The sequence below is a fragment of the Pteropus vampyrus genome, unplaced genomic scaffold (genome assembly GCF_000151845.1).
Source record: "Pteropus vampyrus isolate Shadow unplaced genomic scaffold, Pvam_2.0 Scaffold543, whole genome shotgun sequence".
Lineage (NCBI taxonomy): Eukaryota > Metazoa > Chordata > Mammalia > Chiroptera > Pteropodidae > Pteropus > Pteropus vampyrus.
The window spans coordinates 940,253-962,087 of NW_011889324.1; the positions used below are offsets into that span (position 1 = coordinate 940,253).

Genomic DNA, 21,835 nt, shown 5'->3' on the forward strand with positions numbered 1-21,835 from the left:
ATTTTCTTGCTCTGTGCAATATTTTATAATTGCTTTGGATAGGATCCTGCCTGATCTGAGCCAGTAGAGCACTAGCTCTAGAATAAGATAGTTTGGGCTTGCATTCCAGCAACTTCACTTACTTAGAGTTTATTCTTGGGCAAATTAACCTAACCTCTCCTGAGTCCTTATTTATAAAATTAGGATAATAATAATACCTCACCCTCTGAGTTTTTGTGAGGATTAAATTGGTTAATATATGTAAAGTACTTGTTGCTTGGAATATAGTAAATTCTCAATAAATGGAATTGTTGGGGTGATGACGACAGTAATGATGGTCAACAATAGTGGGGGCATATGCAACACTGTGTGCCAAATATTATGTTAGGTACTGAGCCAGATACATAGAAGAATATCGAAGAAGTCCTTGTTCTCATGGAGAATATATATTCTACTTGGGAATGAGGACTAAGAAGTCTTCCTTAAGACTCTCTAAGAAAGGGCCTATGAAAGAGGGTTAGTTAGCATTGTATAGTTTGATAAAGACCAGGAAATAGCCAAGTCGAGACAATGTTGAGGTTTCAGGTACCTGTATAGCTTTGCTGTGTTGTTTATATTTCTGTTGTCCTGTAGGTAATTAGTAAAAAAAGAATCAAAGCAAAAAGGGCTTGTTTTCTAGTTTCAAGGGAGAGCAGAGAAGGTAAGTATGAACCTCATCTCTTTTCTCATTCTCTCTCTCCTGGGCTCTTTGACTTCCGTGACTACCAAATCTACATTTTCACATATAGTCTCTCTTCTCGAGGTCCAGCCCTGTACCTCCATCTACTTCCTGAGCCCAATTACTTGGATATGTTGTATGCAGTACAAACTCAATAAAACTAAAACAAAACTTGCCTTACTTCTAAACCCATTTCTTCTCTTATAGTCCCTATCTCTGTCAGTACCGTTACTAGCCAGTCAGTTGTTTGACCTAAACATGTGAGGTAGACATCTTTGGCTTCACATTTTTCATCCTCTCCCTCAATCAGTTATTCAACTATGTCAGTTCTGCTTCTTAAACCTATTCTCTGTTCTTTCGTCTTGCTGCCCTGCTTTAGGCCTGCCCTGTAGCAGATTCAGCTAGTATGTGTATTCCAAACATGTGTTCCCAAACATTGTGCTTGGCCCTTTAACATAAATTATTTCATTTTCTTGACAACTTTGTGAGGTAGGCTATTTTGTAGATGAGAAACTAGAGGTATAGTTAGTAAATCTACGTTGTCTTTTGTCTGGACTATTACAATAATCCCTCTTTCCTTTAAATTGTTTTCTTTGTTGATATTTAAAAGTAAGACATATGTGTAAAAAGTCAGAACTATATAAAAAAGTGTAAGTTGCCCCTCCCAATTCTACTCCCTAAGAGAAACCAATAATAAGGGTTTTTGTTCTAGACCTTTTTCTTTGCATACACAAATGTATAAATACTTTACCAAAGAAATCATTCAATATTGCCCTACAACTACTTTTTTTCACTCAAGAATGTATTTTCATACAGATCTACCACATTTTTAATGGCTGCATAGGATGCTGTTATATGGAAGTATTATTTGGTTTAATGATGCCTCTATTAAAAAAAACTTTTTTTCCTCTGACAAATAATGTTGCAGTAACCCTTGCATGCACATTCGTGTGAATTATTAGGTAGATTCTTACAAGTGGTATTGCTTTGCTAAGATAATGCATATTTTATAAGTGTCTTGTACTACCAAATTGGACTTCCATCTGTCCTTTCAATCAGTCTTTCATACATACGTAGAGTGATCTCTGTAAAATGAATTTGATCATGTGATTGCCCAACATCAAAAACAAAGCAACGACATGATGTTTGATGGATTTCTATTGTCTATCTAATGGATTTTAAAATTCTTAATTGTTAAGAGTATTTGAGAGTTATATAATCTGGCGCAGACCTCTCTCTCCTACCATTCACCTCCCACCAACATATACTTTTCTATAAGGCAAAATCCACCTATCCCATTAAACTTTCCATATATATATATAACTCTCTCCCCTCTCTATGCAAGATAGAATTAGTTATTTCCTTCTCTAAGTTCTATAGCACTTAATTTATTATTTCTCTCATAACACTTAGTACATTGTACTGTGTTTATGTATATCTGTCTCCCCTAGCACTCTGTGAATATTTAAGGACAGGAACTGTTTTATTCATCTCTGTATCACCAGCACTTTGCATGATGCCTGTCAGAGTGGGTGCTCAACAAATATGCGTATAATGAGTTAAGATGTCCTTGAGGTAGTGTTAGCAATAAGAAATTTGGGAAATAGAATAGGTGGTGGAAGTTTTTCCGTGTAGCAGAAAGCTGACTGAGTCCTGGTCTGTAAAAGAGAAATTGGCCTCAACTGGCAGGAGTCCCCATGTTGTTTTCTCCTCCACGTCAGAGACCAGCTGTCTGATTATTTGTGTTTAATAGACTTAGGACTTCAAAACATTTAAAGTATTGAAAATTGAATGATTGAGGATCTGTTTGGTGGAGGAGGAGTTTGACTCAGCTGTTCTGTGCCCTTTCCCGACAAAGGTGCCTATGCTGAAAGACCCAACCGTTTCCCAGGGTCATGAATAAGTTTTTCTTTTTGAAAAATCAAAGCCTCTTTATTTTCAGGGCAAGATTCAGGTGGGAGTAGGAATGGTAAATAGGTCAGATACTTCTATGTTGTTTCTTTAGCCTGGCTAAAGGGGAAAGTGGCCTACTGAAAGGCTCTAGGGCTATTGGCATATTCTGGAGTAAATTATCTGTATGAAATTAGTTCTTACCTTATTTCAGGCAACTCTGGTAGCTCTCCTGGTCTGGTCACTTTGAAGAAAGAAGAGTAGAAGAAACATAGAATAAGTCATGTCGGAGATCCTCGACCTCTCTTTTCTGTCTGAGGTGGAAAGGGATTTGATCCTCAGTGTTCTACAAAGAGATGAGGAGCTCCAGAAAGCAGATGAGAAAAGGATTAGGTAAGAGTCCCAGAAAAAACACTGGTTCCCAGGCCTTTGACCAATGGTATCTGGACTTTTCCTTATACTTTTTATCTGACTTTCAGAGGAACAGTGTATACAGTTTACAACCCATCATTAGGTCAGGTTGGGCTCTGAGATTGTTGCTTTCACAGAACTTACAGTCTTACTGTCTCTACCTCCACAACCCCTCTCCAACCTGTGCAGATCCTGAATCTACTTGTACTTCTCTTTTGGGTCTTGGCAGGCGATTGAAGAATGAGTTACTGGAGATAAAAAGGAAAGGGGCCAAGAGGGGCAGCCAACACTACAGTGATTGGACCTGTGCCCGTTGCCAAGAGAACCTGGGCCGTTTGACCCCTAAGACCAACACTTGTCGGGGTTGTAATCACCTGGTATGCTGGGATTGCCGTATCCAAGAAAGCAATGGTACCTGGAGGTGCAAGGTGTGCATGAAGGAAATGTGAGTGTCGCCTATGGCCAAGTAGAGAGAGAAAATGAGACCCTGGCTCTGGTGAGAATTTCTCCCCTCAGCCTTTGTTGAACAAAGGCCGTTCTTTAGCCATCTGTCATTTTCTTTTATTCCTTTTCAGAGAGCTAAAGAAGGCAACTGGAGACTGGTTTTATGACCAGAAGATGAATCGCTTTGCTTGCCGCACAGGCAGTGAGATAATCAGGATGTCCCTGCGCCACAAAACTGCAGGTACTGGACCTTTCTGGAGGTGGTTCCTTGAGGTGTTTGAACTCACTGATAGAACCTCTGGTGTGGAACCCTCACGTATTCTTGCCTCTATGGGCTCAACCTGTTTGTGGGAAATATAAGGAATGTATTGCCATCCCTTCTGCAAGTGTGATGTGTTTCCCTTTTCTCCCTCATCACCACCACTCTGCCATGCATTTGTTTGTTTTGAAGTGAATAAAAGAGAGACAGTGGGACAGTCCTGCCTTCATCAGTCACAGATGGGTGACATCTGGCCAGGAAGAAAGATCATTCAGGAGCAACAGAAGGCATCCAGGTAAGAACCACACAATCATTTAAAGAAATGCTACACATCATTTTAATTCTATTATGTTTTACTTCTGTTTATAAAATAATAGGTGTTCATAATAGGAAACACATATTCATTATTAAAAATTTAACCAGTATAGGAAACAGTAAAGAAAGCAACAGAGCATCCAAATTCCTACTACCCCAGTATTCACATTATGTGAAAATTATTTCAGTTATCTTTTGTGAAAATATAGAGATGGAGAGATGAGTGAATAATAATATATTAAATTAAAAGCATTCTGTTTAATTTTGCTTGGATTTAGCAGAATAAAACACTGAAATACACAGTTGAAGAATTGAGAATCTTCAGACAAATATTTACCATAAGAGGTATTAATCATTAATACCCCTCTAAGCTTAAGAAAAAAGTATTATGAAAACATCGAGCAGATAGTCACTTTTTTCTAATGTCTTTTTGTTAAGAACCGTTTCGAGATACAATTCACATACCATAAAATTCAACCCATTTGTGGTGTACAATGCAGTGTTTTTTAGTATATTCACAGAATTGTGCAACCATCACCTCCATTGATTTTAAGAGTTTTCATCACCTTGAAAAGAAACCCTGTACCCTTTAGCTATCACTCACCCCAACCTCCATCTCCTTCTGTATCCCTAAGCAATCACTGTTCTACTTTCTATTTCTATATGTTTGCCTATTCTGGACATTTTACTTAAATGGAATCATAAGATGTGGTCCTTCTTACTGTCTTCTCTCACTTAACATAATGTTTTAAAGGTTTATCCATGTGGTAGCATGTATCAGCTTTTCATTTCTTTTTATTTCCAAATAATATTTCATTATGTGTAGATATCACATTTGTTTATCCATTTTCTCTGTCCGTGGACATTTGGGTTGTTTCCACTTTGGGGTTCTTATGAGCAATGCTGTTATAAACATTCATTATGAATTTTTGTTTGGACTTAAGTTTTAATTTCTCTTAGGTAGATAGATGCCTAGGAGTAGAGTTGCTGGGTCAAACAATCATTTAGTCATTTTTAAATCTACCCGTTTCAATATTAAACATTATCCGTGGACTCTGCTATGAAAGGAGATTAGATTTCTTACACTTCCAACTTTTTCCCTTACTCCCAATTTTTATTACTCAAATTATTTTTACTTTGTCAGGACTTATGTCATTTGCATTGTTATGCTGTCAGATCATCTGCCTGTTATATCTATTTGTTTAGTTTTAGTTCATATTTAAAAGAATTGTATGCTTAACTGGCGTACCATGGTTCTCTGTATTTATGAATTCTTTGATTTATTTCTTAATTGTCTGGATTTTATTATTGAGAAGTTCCTTCAAGAAGGGCTCACAGGTGCTATTTTTATTTCATTCTTTCATGTTGAGAATGTCTGCCTAGTGCCTTTATACTTGAACAGTATCTTGGCTAGATATTATATTCTTGGGTCACACTTTCTTTCCTTCAGAATGTTGTAGAGATTAGTCTATTATCTTCTGCCACTGAATGTAACTGTGAAGTTATCTGAGTCTAGCTAGCCTCCTCCCTTACAGGTAACTCTGTGTGTGTGTGTGTGTGTGTGTGTGTGTGTGTGTGTGTGTGTGTGTGTGTGTTTCTGGATATGTCTGACAAATACTTTTTCTTTTTCTTGAAGTTTAGTAACTTAACAAGGATATGTCTCAGTGGTGTATCATTTTCCCTAATATGTGGTGTACCCTTGATGAGTTGTTTTTTCATTGCTGGAAATTTTTTCTGTACTGTATAGTCTGAACTCTTTTTCTTTTTTATTAGTTAAGTTCTCCACCCCAGGGACATTGAAATATTTATTCTCCATTTCTGTCCTTTTCTTTTACTATTAAATTCAGAAGAAAAAGAGAAAGATGAAAGCAATTAACGATTAGCGCAACACTTTCTTCTGTGCTCTTACTTTGATTTTCAGTCATTTTCTTGGTTTCCTCCTTCCCCGCTCCCTTTCCTTTCTGCTGTATATAATTTACAGCAAATATATTTGAATGAATTATCTTGTTTAGGTTTTAGTTTGTTCTTTGCTCTTAATCTTCCTTTTCCTCTAATTTTGTTGCTTTATCATCCTGTAAGGAATTCTTGCATTTTATCTAATCTATATTCTTATCAAATTCCTGTGCAGTGTAAAGGCTGCTTATTTTCCTAGGGTTATATTCTACTCCAGAATGAGTTATTTGTTCATTTTTCAAGTTGTTTCTATTTTTCCCTACCCCATGCCATATTTATATATCTACCAGACCATTTGTTTTTATTTTATTCATGTTTAACATCTGAAGGTTTGCCTGTATCTTTTGTTTGCTCTGATCTAGTGTGTGTGAATTCTTGACAGTCTTCTCATCTCGACTTGAAACAATTTAGCTTTCCCTCCTGCACCTAAGTACACTTCAGTTTAAGGATAGAATATTGCTTTCTATATACTTCTTTTTTTGTAGCCCTGCAAAGGGGCAAAAGGCAACTTTGGGGTCCTGGGTTTTGGTGTCCTAAAATTCTCTTATGTCTCAGCTCACTTAATTCAGCTCTGGATGTATCCTCTAGTTCATACCAGTGCCCTGAGAGATGATATACCCCAGCTGTCTTGTCTGCCTCTGTTGGGGTCCCCAAGGGCTACCTAGGACTACACATTTTGAGTACTTTGTTTTCCTTGACATCCCAGGACTGCCTGCTCACTCACTTAGTCTTCATATCTCCACATTGGAAGGAGTTTTGCTGAGCTAAATCTCTTCTGATTTCATAGCCATGTTTTTTGTTTTTTAACTTTATGGCTTGAGGCTTTACTCCTTTCCTTATTTGGTTGCTGCTGGTGAATTTTAGGCTTGTTATTTGTGTTTTTTTTTCTAAGTTTCCCTCAGCCAAAGACAAATAACTTTATCATGTTTTATATGACTGTTGAGAAGCAACATAGAAGTATATAACATGAGTAACCACACTGCTTCTGCCACAGACAATTATTGTAAATAGTTGTTAATAGTTTTGGTGTATGGACTACCAGACAATCTAAATGTACATATGTGGGTTGGATTCTTAAATGTTTAACTTATTTTTTTTAAAGGATTATACTACATGCACGTTAAGTGAAAAAAGTGAAGGAGAAAGAACTTTAAAAACTCAATAATACAGATAATCCAATAGAAGATGGGCAAAAGATTTGAACAGACAATATACAGATGTGAAATACGCACATGAAAAGACGTGCGACATCATTAGTCACTTCAGAAACGCAAATTAACATCACTAAAAGGTAGTACTGTATACCCACTAGGATGGCTAAAATTAAAAAGACCGGCCATACCAATTGTTTGTGAAGAGGTAGAGCAACTGGAATTCTTATGTGCTGCTGGTGGGATTGTACAGAGGTGGAGTCATTTTGAAAAGAACAGTTTAGTAGTATCTTAACAAGTTAAATATGTATCCACCTTGTGATTCAGGCATTCCATTCCTAAGTATTTACTCAAGAGAAGTGAAAGCATATGTCCACACAAAGTCTCGTACATGAATGCTCATAGGAGCTTTATTTGTAATAGCCAAAAACATAGAAACGATCCACATGTCTATAAACAGGTGAAGGGATAAATTCGGGTTTGTTTATACAGTGGAATACTACTAAGCAATGAAAAGGAGTGGACTACTGATACATGCAACAACATGGATGATCAAAATAATCATGCTGAGTGAAAGAAGCCAAACCAAAAAAAAGACGACATACTCTATGATTCTGTTTGTGTAAAATCCTAGAAAATGCAAACTAAATTTTAGTGACAGAAGCTGGATAGATTATGAAGTACAAGGAAAGTTTTGGTAGTGATAATGTGTTCACTAACTTAATTGTAAAGGTTTCATGAGTGTATACATAGGTCAAAACTTATCAAATTGCACACTTGCCCATCCGTGTAAGTTATGTTTTTGTAAGTTATAACTCAAGGTGTAAAAGGAAAAAAAAAAACAAAAAACAAAAATATAATATCAGTATTTTTCCATGTCACACTAAGGGTGTACCTTATTCTTTTTGCTATCTGTATAGTGTTTCCTTGTATTTATGTACAGCAATTCCTTAAATAATGTTGTTTTGTTCAATGTCATTTTGCTATAATGTTGATGAGAAAAAAATTGATTCTCAACCAGCGCCACTGTGTGGCATTTGCACATTCTCCCCATGTCTGCGTAGATTTTCTCTGGGTACTCTGGTTTCCTCCCATGTCCCAAACCTATGCATGTTAGGTTAATTGGCTAACATTAGTGTTTGTGTCTAAATCATTCCAGTGTGAGTGAGTGTGTGCGTGTGTGTGAGTGCACCTGTGATGGAAGGACATCCTGTCCAGGGTGGGTTTCTGCCTTGCACCCTGAGCTGCCAGGACAGGATTCAGCCACCTGTGACCCTGAACTGGAGTAAATGGGTTGGAAAGTAATGACCTAACTTGTTTTCATTAATCTTTTTTAAATGTATATATATAGCTCACATTTATTTCATTGTTTAAAATTAGAAGTGTTTTGGGTCTCTATTTAGAAGTTTGGTGATGTTTTTGTGATCAGAAATATGCTGTAGGAACTTAACTCTTGTTTATATCAATTGGCCTGTGGTAAAGTTGGTTTCATTATATGTCATTTCACTTTAAGTCACAATTTCCAAGAACAATCGATGACCTGAAGTGAGAACTTACCGTACTGTGATTTTATCCACACAGCCTTGGGTGGGTGACTCCTATGTTCTAGGTGATGAGGCCCCCTTTTTCCTTTGTGGATAAGAATAAGAATGGCTTTTATTTCCTGAACCTGATTAACATATCTGACATCATCGGTCAGAATGTAATATCTGAAATCTACTGCTTCTGGCTGTCTATAACCTCTTGCCTTTTTGGACCCAGAAACCTCTTATTTATCTTAAACATAAAAACAGATTAAGTGGTTATAAATGATCTTTTTCATAGAATTATGGAGCCTCAGAGATAATCTAATTCAATCCCCTTATTTTTACAGAAAAGAAGGCGGGATAAATGATTTACCTGAGATCATACAGATAATTAGAGCCCAGGACTCCCATCTCTTAGTTTATTATTTACTGCACAGATGTCAAATAATTGCCTTTTTGCCCTAGGGTTGTTTATATCAGCTCTGGATCAGTACGTATTGATGTTTAGGAAAAAATACAGGCAGGAAACACTCTCCATGGGACATTGTTAAACTAGCTCTCTAGAGGAATGGTTCCATTTTGGGTTCTTTATTCTTTGGAGCAAAGGGGGAAAATAATGATTCTGAAGTAAAAATGAATTCAAGCTCCCTGTTATGTCTTGGACTATAAAGCTAACACATCTCTTAAGAAATGACCTCTGTTTTACCTCTTGCATGCTCTAGGATTTTAAACCCTACTGTTTGTTTTCATAGAGCCATCTCAAACATCATGTGATAACTTGGAAAGTTTATTCTTTACTGCCTAAGATATCATAGATTTTTGTTACTTCAGTCTTTGTTCATTTATTAATTAATTCATTTGTTAACAAATATCTATGAATGCCTACTATTTGCCAGGCACTGTTTTAGGCAATGGGACACACTAGTGAATACTAGTGGAGGACACAGACAATAAATAATCAAATAAATATATTGTATATCAGATGTTGACAAGTGCTATGGAGAAAATGAAGTAGACTAAAGGTATGGGGGTGGGGGAGCCAGGAAAGCATGTATATGTACATATGCTGGTTTATTTAGGATAGCCAGGGAAAAATCTTAATAATAAAGTGACATTTGAGCAAAGACATGAAGCAAATGAGGGAGCAAAACCCTGAGAGTATGTGAGGGAAAAGCATTCTAGGCAGAGAAAGCAGCAGATATAGAAGACCCTAAGGTGAGTTTGTGTTTGGCATGTTTGAGTAATCTGGATCTGAGTGAGAAAGAAGGTAGTGGTAGGAGATGAAGACAGAGATGGGGGGGAAAGCATTCTCATGTGAGAATTTATTGGCCCTTGAAAAGACTCTGAGTTTTACTCTGAGTGAGAAGGAGGACTCTGAGTGACATGATATAATTTTTTTAAATTGAGGTAAAATTCACATAATATAGAATTAATTATTTTCCATTTTTAAAGTATACAATTTAGTGGTTTTTAGTACTTTCAGAATGCTGTGCAACCATGACCACTATCTAATTTCAGAATATTCTCATTACTCTCAAAAGATAACTGGTACCCATTAAACAATCACTTCCTATTTCTCCCAGCCCCTAATCTGCTTTCTGTCTCTATGGATTTGCCTATTCTGGATATTTAATATAAATGGAAGCTTATAAAATGTGGCCATTTGTATCTGGCTTCTTCACTTTGCATAATGTTTTCAAGGTTCATTCATGTTGTGGCATATATCAGAACTTCTTTCCTTTTTATTGTCAGTACTATTTCATTGTATGCATAAACCACATTTAGTTTATTCATTTATCTGCTGATAGACATTTGGATTGTTTTCACCTGTTGGCTAATGTGAATAATGTTGTTATGAACATTTGTGTACAAGGTTTTACGTGGCTATGTTTTCAGTTCTCTTGAGTATATACCTAGGAGCGGGATTGCTGGGTCATATGGTAATTCTATATTGGAGTCATATTTCAAAAGCTCATTTTGGCCCTCGCGTTGAGATCATATTGCCTGGGGAAAATGGCAGAAGAAGGGTTTAGTGAGGAGGCTTTTGCAACCATCCTGGAGCTAGATGATGGTGATCTGGACAAGAGTAATGGCAGTGGGAGGGGGTGGAAACTGGTCAGATTCTAGCTATACATTGAGGATAGAGTCAAGAAGATTTTTTAACACATTGGATTTGTATTGTGGGAAAATTATGGGCATGAAGGATGATTCTTAAGATTTTTGACCTGAGAAATGAAAGGAGGGAGTTGCCATTTGGTGAAATTGAGGGAAGAGCAGGTTTGGGGGAAAATTAGACCTTTGATTTTGGGCTTGCTGTGTTTGGGACATCCAAGCAGAGATGTCAAGTAGGTTCTTGGAAATATAAGTCTGGAATTTTAGTGAGAGATCAACTTAGGAGTTATTAGTTTGTAGAGAATACATAAAGCCATGAGACTAGATATGATCATTGAGGAATAATTCCAAATAGTGAAAAGAAGCAGTCCAAGGAATAAGCCTGGGTACAATCCAAAGATTAGAGGACTAGGAGATGAAGAAAGACCAGAAAAGGAGACTGAGAAGGAGCAGCCAGTGAAGTCAGAGGACCAGGAGACTTTGGTGTTCTGGAAGTCAAGTGAAATTACTCAAGGTACTTGAGGAAGAATGATTTTGTTTCCTTTTCTTGCTGCTCTCACAAATTCCTTGAGGGAAAGGGCCCAGGAATTGTGTCCTTCACATTAGAGATGAGTTCTTCTCTATTCAATGCCGAGAGTCATCTTTCATTAAGCTGAAAAAGAATTCTGGTCTTCTGAATACTGTCTTCAAAACAAACTGCTTATTTATGTATATGTTTTAAGCCCCACTAAGAGCGTTACGTCAATAATTCAGTCAATGAATTCAAGCCGAGTACCTATCCTATGTTAGTTTCTCTCCTAGGCATTGGGTACACAGCCCTGAACAAGATATATGGTCACTGAACTCATTGAACTCAGTCTAATGGAGAAGGACATTAAACAAATCATTTGTCCAAATTATCGAACAAATTAAATAATTTCTTTAAAAGACATAAAAAAATGATTGTATATATAATGACTTCTACCAAGGAATCAGGGTGCTTTAAGAGCACATAGGAAGGTTACTAATCCAGAGTTGGAGTGGGGGCATGGTCAGAGAGATCTGGAGGGACATATAAGGAGAAACCTGAAGAAGGTATAGATTTAGCCTGATGAAGAAAAATGGCCACTGTGAAAAGAACATCTCAGGCAGAGAAAAGAGGGAAGAGGGAGAGCTTTGTCATATTAGGGAACCCAGAGAGCTTCATCATTCTGGAATGTAAAGTATAAGGAAAGGTGGAAGGTGAAAGATGAGTCTGGAGAGGTGAGCAGGGGTCAAATCATAAGGATTTTCTTGACATACTGAAGAGTTTGAGATCAATCCTCACAGCAAAGGGGAACTGCTGAACAGTTTCAAAAATATACTCAGATATTTATGTTAGATCACTTAGGCTATCGTTGTGAGTGGGTTGGAAAGAAGCCTGACTCCCGACAGGAGAGCCCACCTCCTTTATATCTTGGCTCTTGGGTTTTATTCTAGTGTGCCACTTGAAGTGCCTAAGGTGAAAACTGGAAAGAGTGAGCTGGAGGCTGAGCGTGAGAGTCTGGATAGCTACACAGCTGACTGGGATAGCACGTCCAGGTGAGATCCTCCCCAGTCCCTGCATGGACACTCAACCTGAGTTCTCATTTTGTTCTCTAGCATCAGGATGCAGGGCTCCTATGCCTTCAGCATACCTGATTTTTCTCCTCAGTAAGTTGAATGAAGTCCTTTCTCTGACCTTGCCGCAAGTCTTCACTTGCACTTCTGCCATTGGCTCTGAGCACAGCTTTCTGCAACATGCTAACTTCCACAGGCTGCTGTGCCTTAGAGGAGTCTTCCTGGACTAGCAGCAACTGATGCTGCTGTCCTCTAGAAATGGGGGTGTGTGTTTGTGTTTGTGCACAGTTGCTTATCTGATCATTTGAATTCCTTCAAGGTAAATCTGATGTGAAATTTACTTTCTGGATTTGTTTACTACAATGACCTCAAGCCAGTGGCTATCCTTCCATAAAGCTTGGGTCCCTAAATAGAAGGGAAATGGGAGGAGGTGATTTTTTTATAACTTTTGTATTTGCCTCAAGGAGAGACTCTCTGGATAAATCTGACCTCTTTCCAGAATGGAAGAAGATGTCTGCCCCCAAACCTCAAGTAGGAAAGGTAAACTTTAGATATTAGTCTCTCTCCTTTCTTCTCTCCTCTTTTCTTTCTCAAGAAGATTTTAAATCAAGGATTCAACTAAACAAATTCTAGTTCAGATCCCCTTGGGAGCCTTTTCTAAGGTTTTGGTTGAAATGTGAGAAAATAGGTTTTGTACTACTTCCTAGGATTAAATTAAATTCCTAAGAATAGTCTTTCCTTTAAGATTTTCATAGTTTAGTGTAAGTCTGAGCCTTATTCTTCTTGTGGCTATTCTTCCTCGCTCCATCCATCTACCTACCCAACTGCTCTTTTTCATTTCCTAGGAAACTCAGCCTGGGGGTCCAAATGTGGTATTTGTTGATGAGGGTGAAATGATATTCAAGAAGAACACCAGAAAAATTCTCAGGCCTTCAGGTAGCTGTTTTCCCTTCATGGCCTTTAGAAATTGAAGTTCTGAGTACCTTTGATGGGTTCTTGGTATGGAGAAGAGGAAGAGGTCTCTTTTGATTTGGGTTTTTGATCTCCCACTCAGAATACACTAAATCAGTGATTGATCTTCGCCCAGAAGATATGGGTCATGAAAGTGGCTCCTTGGGAGACAGAAGCAAATCTGTCCCAGGCCTCAGTGTGGATATGGTAAGTACCCTTGGTCACTATATCAAATGTTATATATTTAGAGTTGCCTTTGGTACCTGATACTCTCAATCAACCTGTTTAATTCTTTAGAAAAAGGCAACATTAATCTCGATTTCCCCAAATTTCTAAAATATATCTGGTTGCTGAATTGCTTAAAGAAAAAAATTGTCTTACACTGTATCTTTTATCTTCCAATACATTGCTTGATATGTAGTTGGAGGCTCAAATAAATATTTATTTTGATTAAAATGTAAAGGGATGGCTGGGTTGGGACAATCAAATAGGAAAGAGATATTCTTATTCTTTGATATTTGAGAAATTTGGTTGGAATATAGTTTGGAAGCCTAAATGGGGGGCGGGGAACATAAAAATAGGGATACGTACATACATGTACACATGACACCTCAGAGGTAAGCAATTATGGCTCCTACTAAAGGAAGGATATTTATCTTTGAACTTTTTCTTATTTTTATTAATTCTGAATCTATATTTATTGTTCCAGGAAGAGGAAGAGGAAGAAGAAGACATTGACCACCTGGTGAAGTTGCATCGCCAGAAGCTAGCGAGAAGCAGCCTGAGAAGTGGCTCCTCCATGGTAAGTTCTGTTAGCCCTGTGGCTATAGAAATATTGGGGTAATGGGGAGAAAGGAGGTGCCTCCCTGGAGCAGTGTCAGGACCTGGGGAAATCATCCTAGTCACTCTTTCAAGGTATGTGAGATGCATTCGTTCCTATTCTCAATTTAGATTGTGGTTGCTTAGTCTTAGTGCACAGCTGGGTGACTTCCTCAGCCTATGCCCTAGAGGTTCTTCTGTCAGGTAATTAGGGCTAGAGTCATGCATCATTGTAGTTTTGTGAACAGTAACCTGGAACTTCTCCCTTAAAGAGTTGCCCAGGCCATAAAAGTAAGCAAGATCAGATTTGTTCATCAGTGCCCACCCCAAATCTCACATTTGAGGACAGTGAATGTCATGAGAAGGGCCCTGGAAGGGTTAATTAGCATCAGGGTATGATAAAAGAGCAACAGTACCAATCAGAATCATGATGTTAAAGGGACATTTGAGAATCAGGGCCTAGTTGTGTCATAAGCATGAAGAATGATGTTTAGGGGGAACAAGAGTCAGGAACCAGGGTCATTTGTTCCCGCTCTCATACAGGAAGAGAATGGCAGGCTTACAAAGCTGATCACTACCCGAGAGGAAGATGTCTTTTTAGTTCTGGTGGGGTTCCCCACCCCCCCCCCCCCCGCCCCGCCCACAATTCTGACCCATTCACATCTCTCTGCAGTTCTTGATAGCAATAAGGGATTAAAAAAACCCACAGATAATTAAGGCACCTTGTTTTAATTAGTAACTGTCTTCTTCTAGCCAATATTATAGCATATATAACATTTACCCAAAATGGACTTAAATTCACCTTATCTCTACTCCTTGCTCACCTTCCAGAATAGATAAAAATTAACAATAAAATGTATCAAAAGAGAGGAAGAGGAGAAGCTAAGATCCTAAGTGAGCCATTAGCTGATTTCTTAACTTGAACCACTTTGAGTGTGCTACCAGCTGTCTCTTATAACCTGGGTACAGGATTTTTGGCAGTGCTGGTTTGTTGCAGGGGCTTTTGAAACTTTTGTTTTCTTGAGTGACTGGCTTTATTATGAGGAAAAATGTGAGCAGACGTTTGTCTTTGCTTTATCTTCAGAGTACAATCGGCAGCATGATGAGCATCTATAGTGAAGCTGGCGATTTTGGGAACATCTTTGTAACTGGCAAGATTGCCTTTTCCCTGAAATATGAGCAGCAAACACAGACTCTGGTCATCCTTGTGAAGGCGTGCCACCAGCTGGCCTATGCTGATGAAGCCAAGAAGCGCTCTAATCCGTGAGTGTTTCTGGAACCAGACTGAAGCTCTGAGATGAGAGCTCAGACCCTGGCATCTACCTGGACACTCTTGATCCGAGGTTATCACTTCCTGGGTGGACAGGCAGGTGTGATTGAGAGTGGTCAGGGGAGATGTGTGGAAGGGGCCAGAATTGGGAAAATGCAAGAATGGCATGTCTAAGAGGACTTAATGTGCCATTTTCATTTCATCATGGCATCTGTATACAGAGAGCAGAGAAGTGAAGAACGGGTTGAGAAAAGATGGTGAATTACTCAGTACTCTCCTTGGTTTCTAGGTATGTGAAGACTTATCTTTTGCCGGACAAGTCCCGCCAAGGAAAAAGAAAAACCAGCATCAAGCGGGACACCGTTAATCCACTATATGATGAGATTCTCAAAGTAAGTATCTAGACCCTGATGGAAGGAGAACTTCTTCTGTTTTGCACGCTAAGCTGTAGCTATTCCTCTGCTGTGTGGCTGGTTGACATGGTTTTCAGTAGCCATGTCTGTGTCTGGGGTTACACTATGGGCATCTGTCCATATTCTGACCTCCCAGAGAAGGGAACAAAGGCGATGATCTGGCTTTCTTGGATTATTGAGAAGTTGGAGGTTCATGTGGCCACAAATCTGTCTAAAAAGTCATTTGGGATGAGGCATCTCTGGCAGTTTTGTTTTCTTTTGTTTTTGGAATGTTCCAGTGTTCTCTCACTCACTCAAAGAAAAATTAATTTCCAGGTCCTCTCATGGATATGGTAGGTTTTTGTGAATCGGAGTGAATGGAGGCTTTGAGTGAGGAAACTGAAAGTGCATAGGGACTAGAGTAATTTGATATTTAGGACTATGTACTTTGGATACAGTTGCTCAGATTTTGGAATAATCATTGCTGAGAAATTATCACTAACTAATCATCTGGGGCTTCTCTTTTTCTTTCACAGTATGAGATCCCCGAATCTCTCCTGGCCCAGAGGATGTTGCAGTTCTCAGTATGGCATCATGGTCGTTTGGGCAGAAACACTTTCCTCGGAGAGGCAGAAGTCCAGTTGGATTCTTGGAAGCTTGATAAGAAACTGGATCATTGCCTCCCTTTGCATGGAAAGGTAGTCTGCTTTAACAATTCAGATACTTTGGATGAGAGGTAGAATCGTCCACAGTGACCGCTGCTGGCACAAGTTGGTAGTAGCGTCTTTAAATGTAGTCTTCTTTAGAGTTCTAGCGCACCCTGCTGGCGTTTCTGAGTTTAACAGTAATCTCAGATAACACTTGTGTATCAAGTGTGAGTAATCTCTTCTGTGTAGGCCAGGTAAAGGATAAAGCCATAGTTTTCCTTTGAAAAGTTTTTCATATGTGTGCTAAGCTTTGCCTCCTAACCTTCTAGAGTTTGGGCATATCCTAACATCCTAACTTGAACCTCTTCTCCAAGCTAACCTTTGGGCGTATATTAATCTGTACTCCTTTTCCAAGCTAACCTTTTCACTAAAGAAATGGGAAATAAAGCAATTCATGGAGTTCCGATTTCTCTGCTCTTGGTCACACAAGCCAGGGAAATGGAGATGACACCTCAGGAAAGAGTGTAGCAGTGTGCATAATAGTGTCTGGGATCTGACTGCAGACCTGGATTTGAATCCCAGCAAATAGCAGGTAAAGTCATCTAATTTATGAAATAACTTAGGTAAGTCACCTAACTTTCATGAGCTTTAGTTTCTTCATCTATAAAACGGAGATAATAATATTCTTCTTTTGCAGAATTATATGCAAAGTACCAACCAGTGCCTGGAACATAATGGACATTCAATAGGTTACTGACATTCTGGTTAAGATGAAGTTGCTAAAACAGGTTTCTTGATTATCAGAACTGTTATCAATGACAAGATTCTTCTGTATATATATATATACATAATAAATGATAAATATATATATACATATATATGTATATATATATACACACACACACATAAATATATGCATATATATACACATACATATCTTACAAGGAAAATTAAGAATAAAAGGACTTATGTGTAAATGGTTCACAATTAAAATAACATAAATGAATATAAGAAGAAAAGTAGATTACATTCCCTAGAAATAACCACCGTTATCAACTACCTGTATATCTTTATAGAAATTTTCTATTAAGCAGCACAGATATATACGTATGAATTTGTTTTTCCTTTTACGCAAATGGGATCATGTAAACGTCATCGTGTATATATATCTTGCTTTAACTTAGCAATTTATCATTTTCATGGACATTTTTTACACCATCAATTATTTTAATTGCTGTATCGTATTCTTTCATGTGCCTATATTATAACTTATTTACTATTCACCCACTGATGGGCATTTAAGTTGTTTGCAGCTTTTTTTTTTTTGCTGTTAAATCTATGCTATTAATATATCTTGGCCTTCTTTTGTGAGTGTAACTATAGGAGAAATTTCTGGTAGTGGAATTACTGAGTAAAAGGAAATGTACATCTGATATTTTGATAGCTGCTGCCCTCCAAAAAATAGGAAAAACATTAAATCTGTCCTTTTAAATAATAATAAAAACAGGAAAGCAATTATCACAAAACCGTAGCATCTTATTAAAACTTAGGATCTCTTAAGCATTTGTCATGCAAGTCATTCTCTCAGGGGCCTACAGTTGATATAATGTATTGGAAATGTTACTATAAACCATCATGAACTAATGCCAATAAAAATGTCTTACATCAAATGAAAAGGCTGCATTAAAATGGAGGTATTTTGTCTTTGCAATTATTTTGATCCAGAATGCAAATATGCTACTGCAATAAATACACCAATTTCCAGCTAAGGCTAAACCCCAACTCTTAAGTGTCTACCAAAGTTCACAATCTAGAAATTAAAATTTTGTAGACATTTTATAAACAAAACAAAGACCACTTCAGTGTTCAGTATATATATTTTAACTTAAAACATTCTACATTTATTGTCTCTGATTTATTTTATTTTTTTGCCCTGTAATCCATTTGCCTCCCAGTTTCTTCTTCCTGGCATCTACCTCCCTATTCTATTTTTAAATTGAATTTATTGAGGTAACATTAGTTCATAACATTATATAAATTTCATGTGTACGACTTTATAATACAACATCTGTATACTCTGTTGTGTTTTCACCATCCGAAGTCTAGTCTCCTTTTGCCACCTTGTATTTGACCCCCTTTACCCTCTTTGTTCTCCCCCCACCCCCTTCCCTTTCCCCTAGGTAACCACCATTACCTCCCTATTCTTTCTATCTATCTCTCTCATACACTAAACTTTGTGCATTCTCTGTACGTGGTACATTTTCCCAAGCCAATGAGGATTATGCCATCTTGACATCAATATGCTGAGCGGAGAGGGCCTAGTTTAGAGGAGTCCAGTGAATACAGGCAGGTAATAGGGCACCTCTAGTCTACACCAGCTTATGCTCTGAATACTAAAGTATAATGAACAGAGTCCATCAAAAGATCCCATAGAGTGAAGCAATTCTGCTACTCACAGCCAAAGATGATAGGCCACTTGCTGCTCATCTCAGATATTTATTCATTCACCCTTGTATTTATTCAGTAAATATTTGTGGAGCACCTACTATGTGTTAGGTACTTTGCTAAGTGTCTGACATACTAGGATGAACAAAAATAGGCATGATTCCTGTCCTCCTGGAATTTAGATTCTAGTGGTAGAGACAGTCATTAATCAAAAGTAATATAAATAAATGTACAATTAAAAATTGTGACATATTTAAATGATTGTAATGGAGTTCCACCTAGCATCTTAGATATCTTCCCAAATCTTTGCAAGTTCTCTTTTTAAAAAATACTTTATCTTTGAAGATCATACAAGTGATACATGTCATTCTTATTTAAAAAAGACACTGTAGATACAGAGCAAAACATGAAAGCCCTCTTTCCTTCCCCCATTCCACTCTCCTCCTTAGAAGAAACAAGTGTTAAGTTTGTCTGTATTTTTCTGTGCAATGTAGTACAGTGGTTAAATGTGTGGACTCAGGAACCAGTCTGTCTGAATTTGAATCGTGCCTCTGACAATTACTAACTGTGTGATCTTGGGCAAGTTACCTAACCTCTCTGTTTCTCTGTTCCATAATCTGTAGAGATTAAACAAATTCTTGAGGATTAAACAAAATGATGTACTTAAAGTACATATACTTAAAATATGATGTGCCTGACACATAATAAGTATTATTTAAGTGATAATAATAACCATTATTTATATACATGCATATTCACATACACTAATGCGAATATATTTTAATATAAGTGGGATGCCTTTTCTGTATCTTGCTTTGGTGACCTAACAGTACATCTTAGATATCTTTCCATGTTAGCATGTACAGATTCACTGAATTCTTTTGATGATTGCATGCCATATGCCATATGAAGGCATTAAAATCACTCATTTAATCTTTCCTATATTGATTGACATGTAAGTTGTTTCCACTATTTGGCAATTACAATGCTGGTAGCAAGATACTTCATCATAGTGTCAGTGCCCTGTGAGTTTGTGTGCCAAGCTTGCTGGAAGACCTATGAGGGTATTTAGAATCAAGTAATTGTATCCCCAAGTAGCAAAATAGTGGGTATTGCAGAAGGCTTTTTTGTTGGTTCTTCTGGACCTCCTTCTGAAGAAACTGCCTGAGAAACCTGTGGCTGCCACGGCCTTGGTACCCTGGATTGTATTCATAAGGAGAAGGATTCTCATGCTATGAATCTATTCTTGGGGGGTAATTTTAGATTCTCCTCAGCAAGAAGTCTCAACAACTCCTGAGAAGCCCATCTTGACCTGTTGGGTTTCCCTGTTTTTCAGATCAATACTGAGTCCCCAACTGGCTTGCCATCACACAAAGGCGAATTGGTGGTTTCATTGAAATACATCCCAGCCTCCAAACTCCCTGTTGGAAGTGACCGGAAAAAGAGTGAGTTTTCTTTGGGGCCATGGGTTTAGCCTTTATTTTTTGCAAAGCATCTGTGTGAGGTGGTGCGGGCACTGTTGGCTAGCACTGTTAGAGAGACCAGGTTGAGATGAGCTTGGGATCGTCTTCTAGGGAAGATCCTTTACTTACTAAGTAAGCCTTTTCTGCATTTTTCAACCAGAAGAGAATGCCTTAGGGTTGACTTTCCATTTTTTTTTTTTAGGCCATTACACTTGACTTGGTTATGGTCCAGCTGTGATAAGCTACTAAGAGCGCAGAACAGAACAGAAACTTTGGAGCTGAGAAAGAGTGGTTGGAAGTGGTGGAGAAGTATAAGGGACAGAAATTTGAAGGCTGAGGAAGAGTAAATCAATATGCCAGGCACTGTGGTAGCGACTATGGAAATGTAGATGAATTAGAGATGATATTTGCCCTTCCTCAAGGAGCTTAGTTTAGCAAGAAAGCCATATGCTAAAAGAACGTGGATACAGGAGTGATGAATTCTGTCTGGTTACATTTGGGAGAGCTTTAAAGAGGAAGGAATGTTGAAACTGGACTTAAGACTTTACAAGGCAAAAAAAGAAAGAGCATGGGGTAAGAAGAGCATTTCCAGAAGACGAGATAGTATGTGCAAAGGTTTTTAAAAGGCATCGTAAATATGGGGTGTATATGAGTGTGAGGGAATGAACTTACTTAGGTGGAGCTGGAGCTATGTAGATGTGGGAGTGGGAATGGAATTGTTGATGAGGCTGGAGCCTGACTGAAAAGGACCTTAAATGTAATGGTAAAGAGTTGAACTTGATCCATGGGCAATGGGAAGCCAAGGTTCTTAAAAAGATACCTGCAGCAAGGTCTAACTATGGGATGTAGGAAATCAATGACATCCCCAAGGAGGTTGTACAAAATGACTAGAGAAGAGAGGCAAGGGTAGAACCACAGGGGAAAGCAACATTATAAGGGATGAAGAGAGGAAGAAAAGTCAGTGACGTAGAGGGTTATCAGGAGAGAGCTTGAAGAAGAGAACGAAGGTTGTCAACACTATTGACTACTACTGGAAGGTCAGGCCCACTGAGGACTGAGAAGACACGGCTCATCGGCAGTAGATTACATTTTCAGAGGATTAGTTGAAGCAGAAAACAGACTTCACTGGAAACTATGCTGAGTGAATGAGGCAAAGAAGTAGAGGTGTTTAGTATGGACTCTTTTTCTTTTCAGGATAATTGATGATGAAAAAAAGGAGATATAGAGAATAGCTTGAAAATGAGATATGGTTAAAGGGGGATAAAATTTTTTTAAAAGGAGAAATGAGATTAGGGTATATTTAGACTGAGAGGATGGGACCGGGGAGAAAGAGAGATTAAAAATGGGAGGTGGGTCGGTCAAGGGAAACAAAAGAAAAAAATAAACAAATGGGACTACATTGAACTAAAAAGTTTTTGTGCAGCAAAGGAAACCAACAAAACAAAAAGACAACCAACTGTATGGGAGAAGATATTCGCGAGTGATACATCTGATAAGGGATTAATATCCAAA

The 21,835-nt window shown here is 38.0% G+C and overlaps 1 protein-coding gene across 4 annotated transcripts in view; it reads left to right on the top strand.

Annotated features, from left to right (window-relative positions):
- SYTL4 (synaptotagmin like 4) overlaps positions 1-21,835 on the top strand; it is a 66,467-nt gene that overhangs the window by 38,536 nt on the left and 6,096 nt on the right. For all 4 annotated transcript variants that reach the window (XM_023525237.1, XM_023525238.1, XM_011383823.2 and 1 more), the window contains 13 exons: positions 2,802-2,980; positions 3,228-3,443; positions 3,574-3,683; positions 3,894-3,996; positions 12,217-12,318; positions 12,801-12,876; positions 13,182-13,272; positions 13,391-13,494; positions 13,997-14,089; positions 15,191-15,369; positions 15,666-15,768; positions 16,305-16,466; positions 20,197-20,305. In XM_023525237.1, the coding sequence (XP_023381005.1) occupies positions 2,871-2,980; positions 3,228-3,443; positions 3,574-3,683; positions 3,894-3,996; positions 12,217-12,318; positions 12,801-12,876; positions 13,182-13,272; positions 13,391-13,494; positions 13,997-14,089; positions 15,191-15,369; positions 15,666-15,768; positions 16,305-16,466; positions 20,197-20,305 (1,558 nt within the window). In that variant the 5' untranslated portion in view covers positions 2,802-2,870. The remainder of the gene's footprint in view (positions 1-2,801; positions 2,981-3,227; positions 3,444-3,573; positions 3,684-3,893; positions 3,997-12,216; positions 12,319-12,800; positions 12,877-13,181; positions 13,273-13,390; positions 13,495-13,996; positions 14,090-15,190; positions 15,370-15,665; positions 15,769-16,304; positions 16,467-20,196; positions 20,306-21,835) is intronic.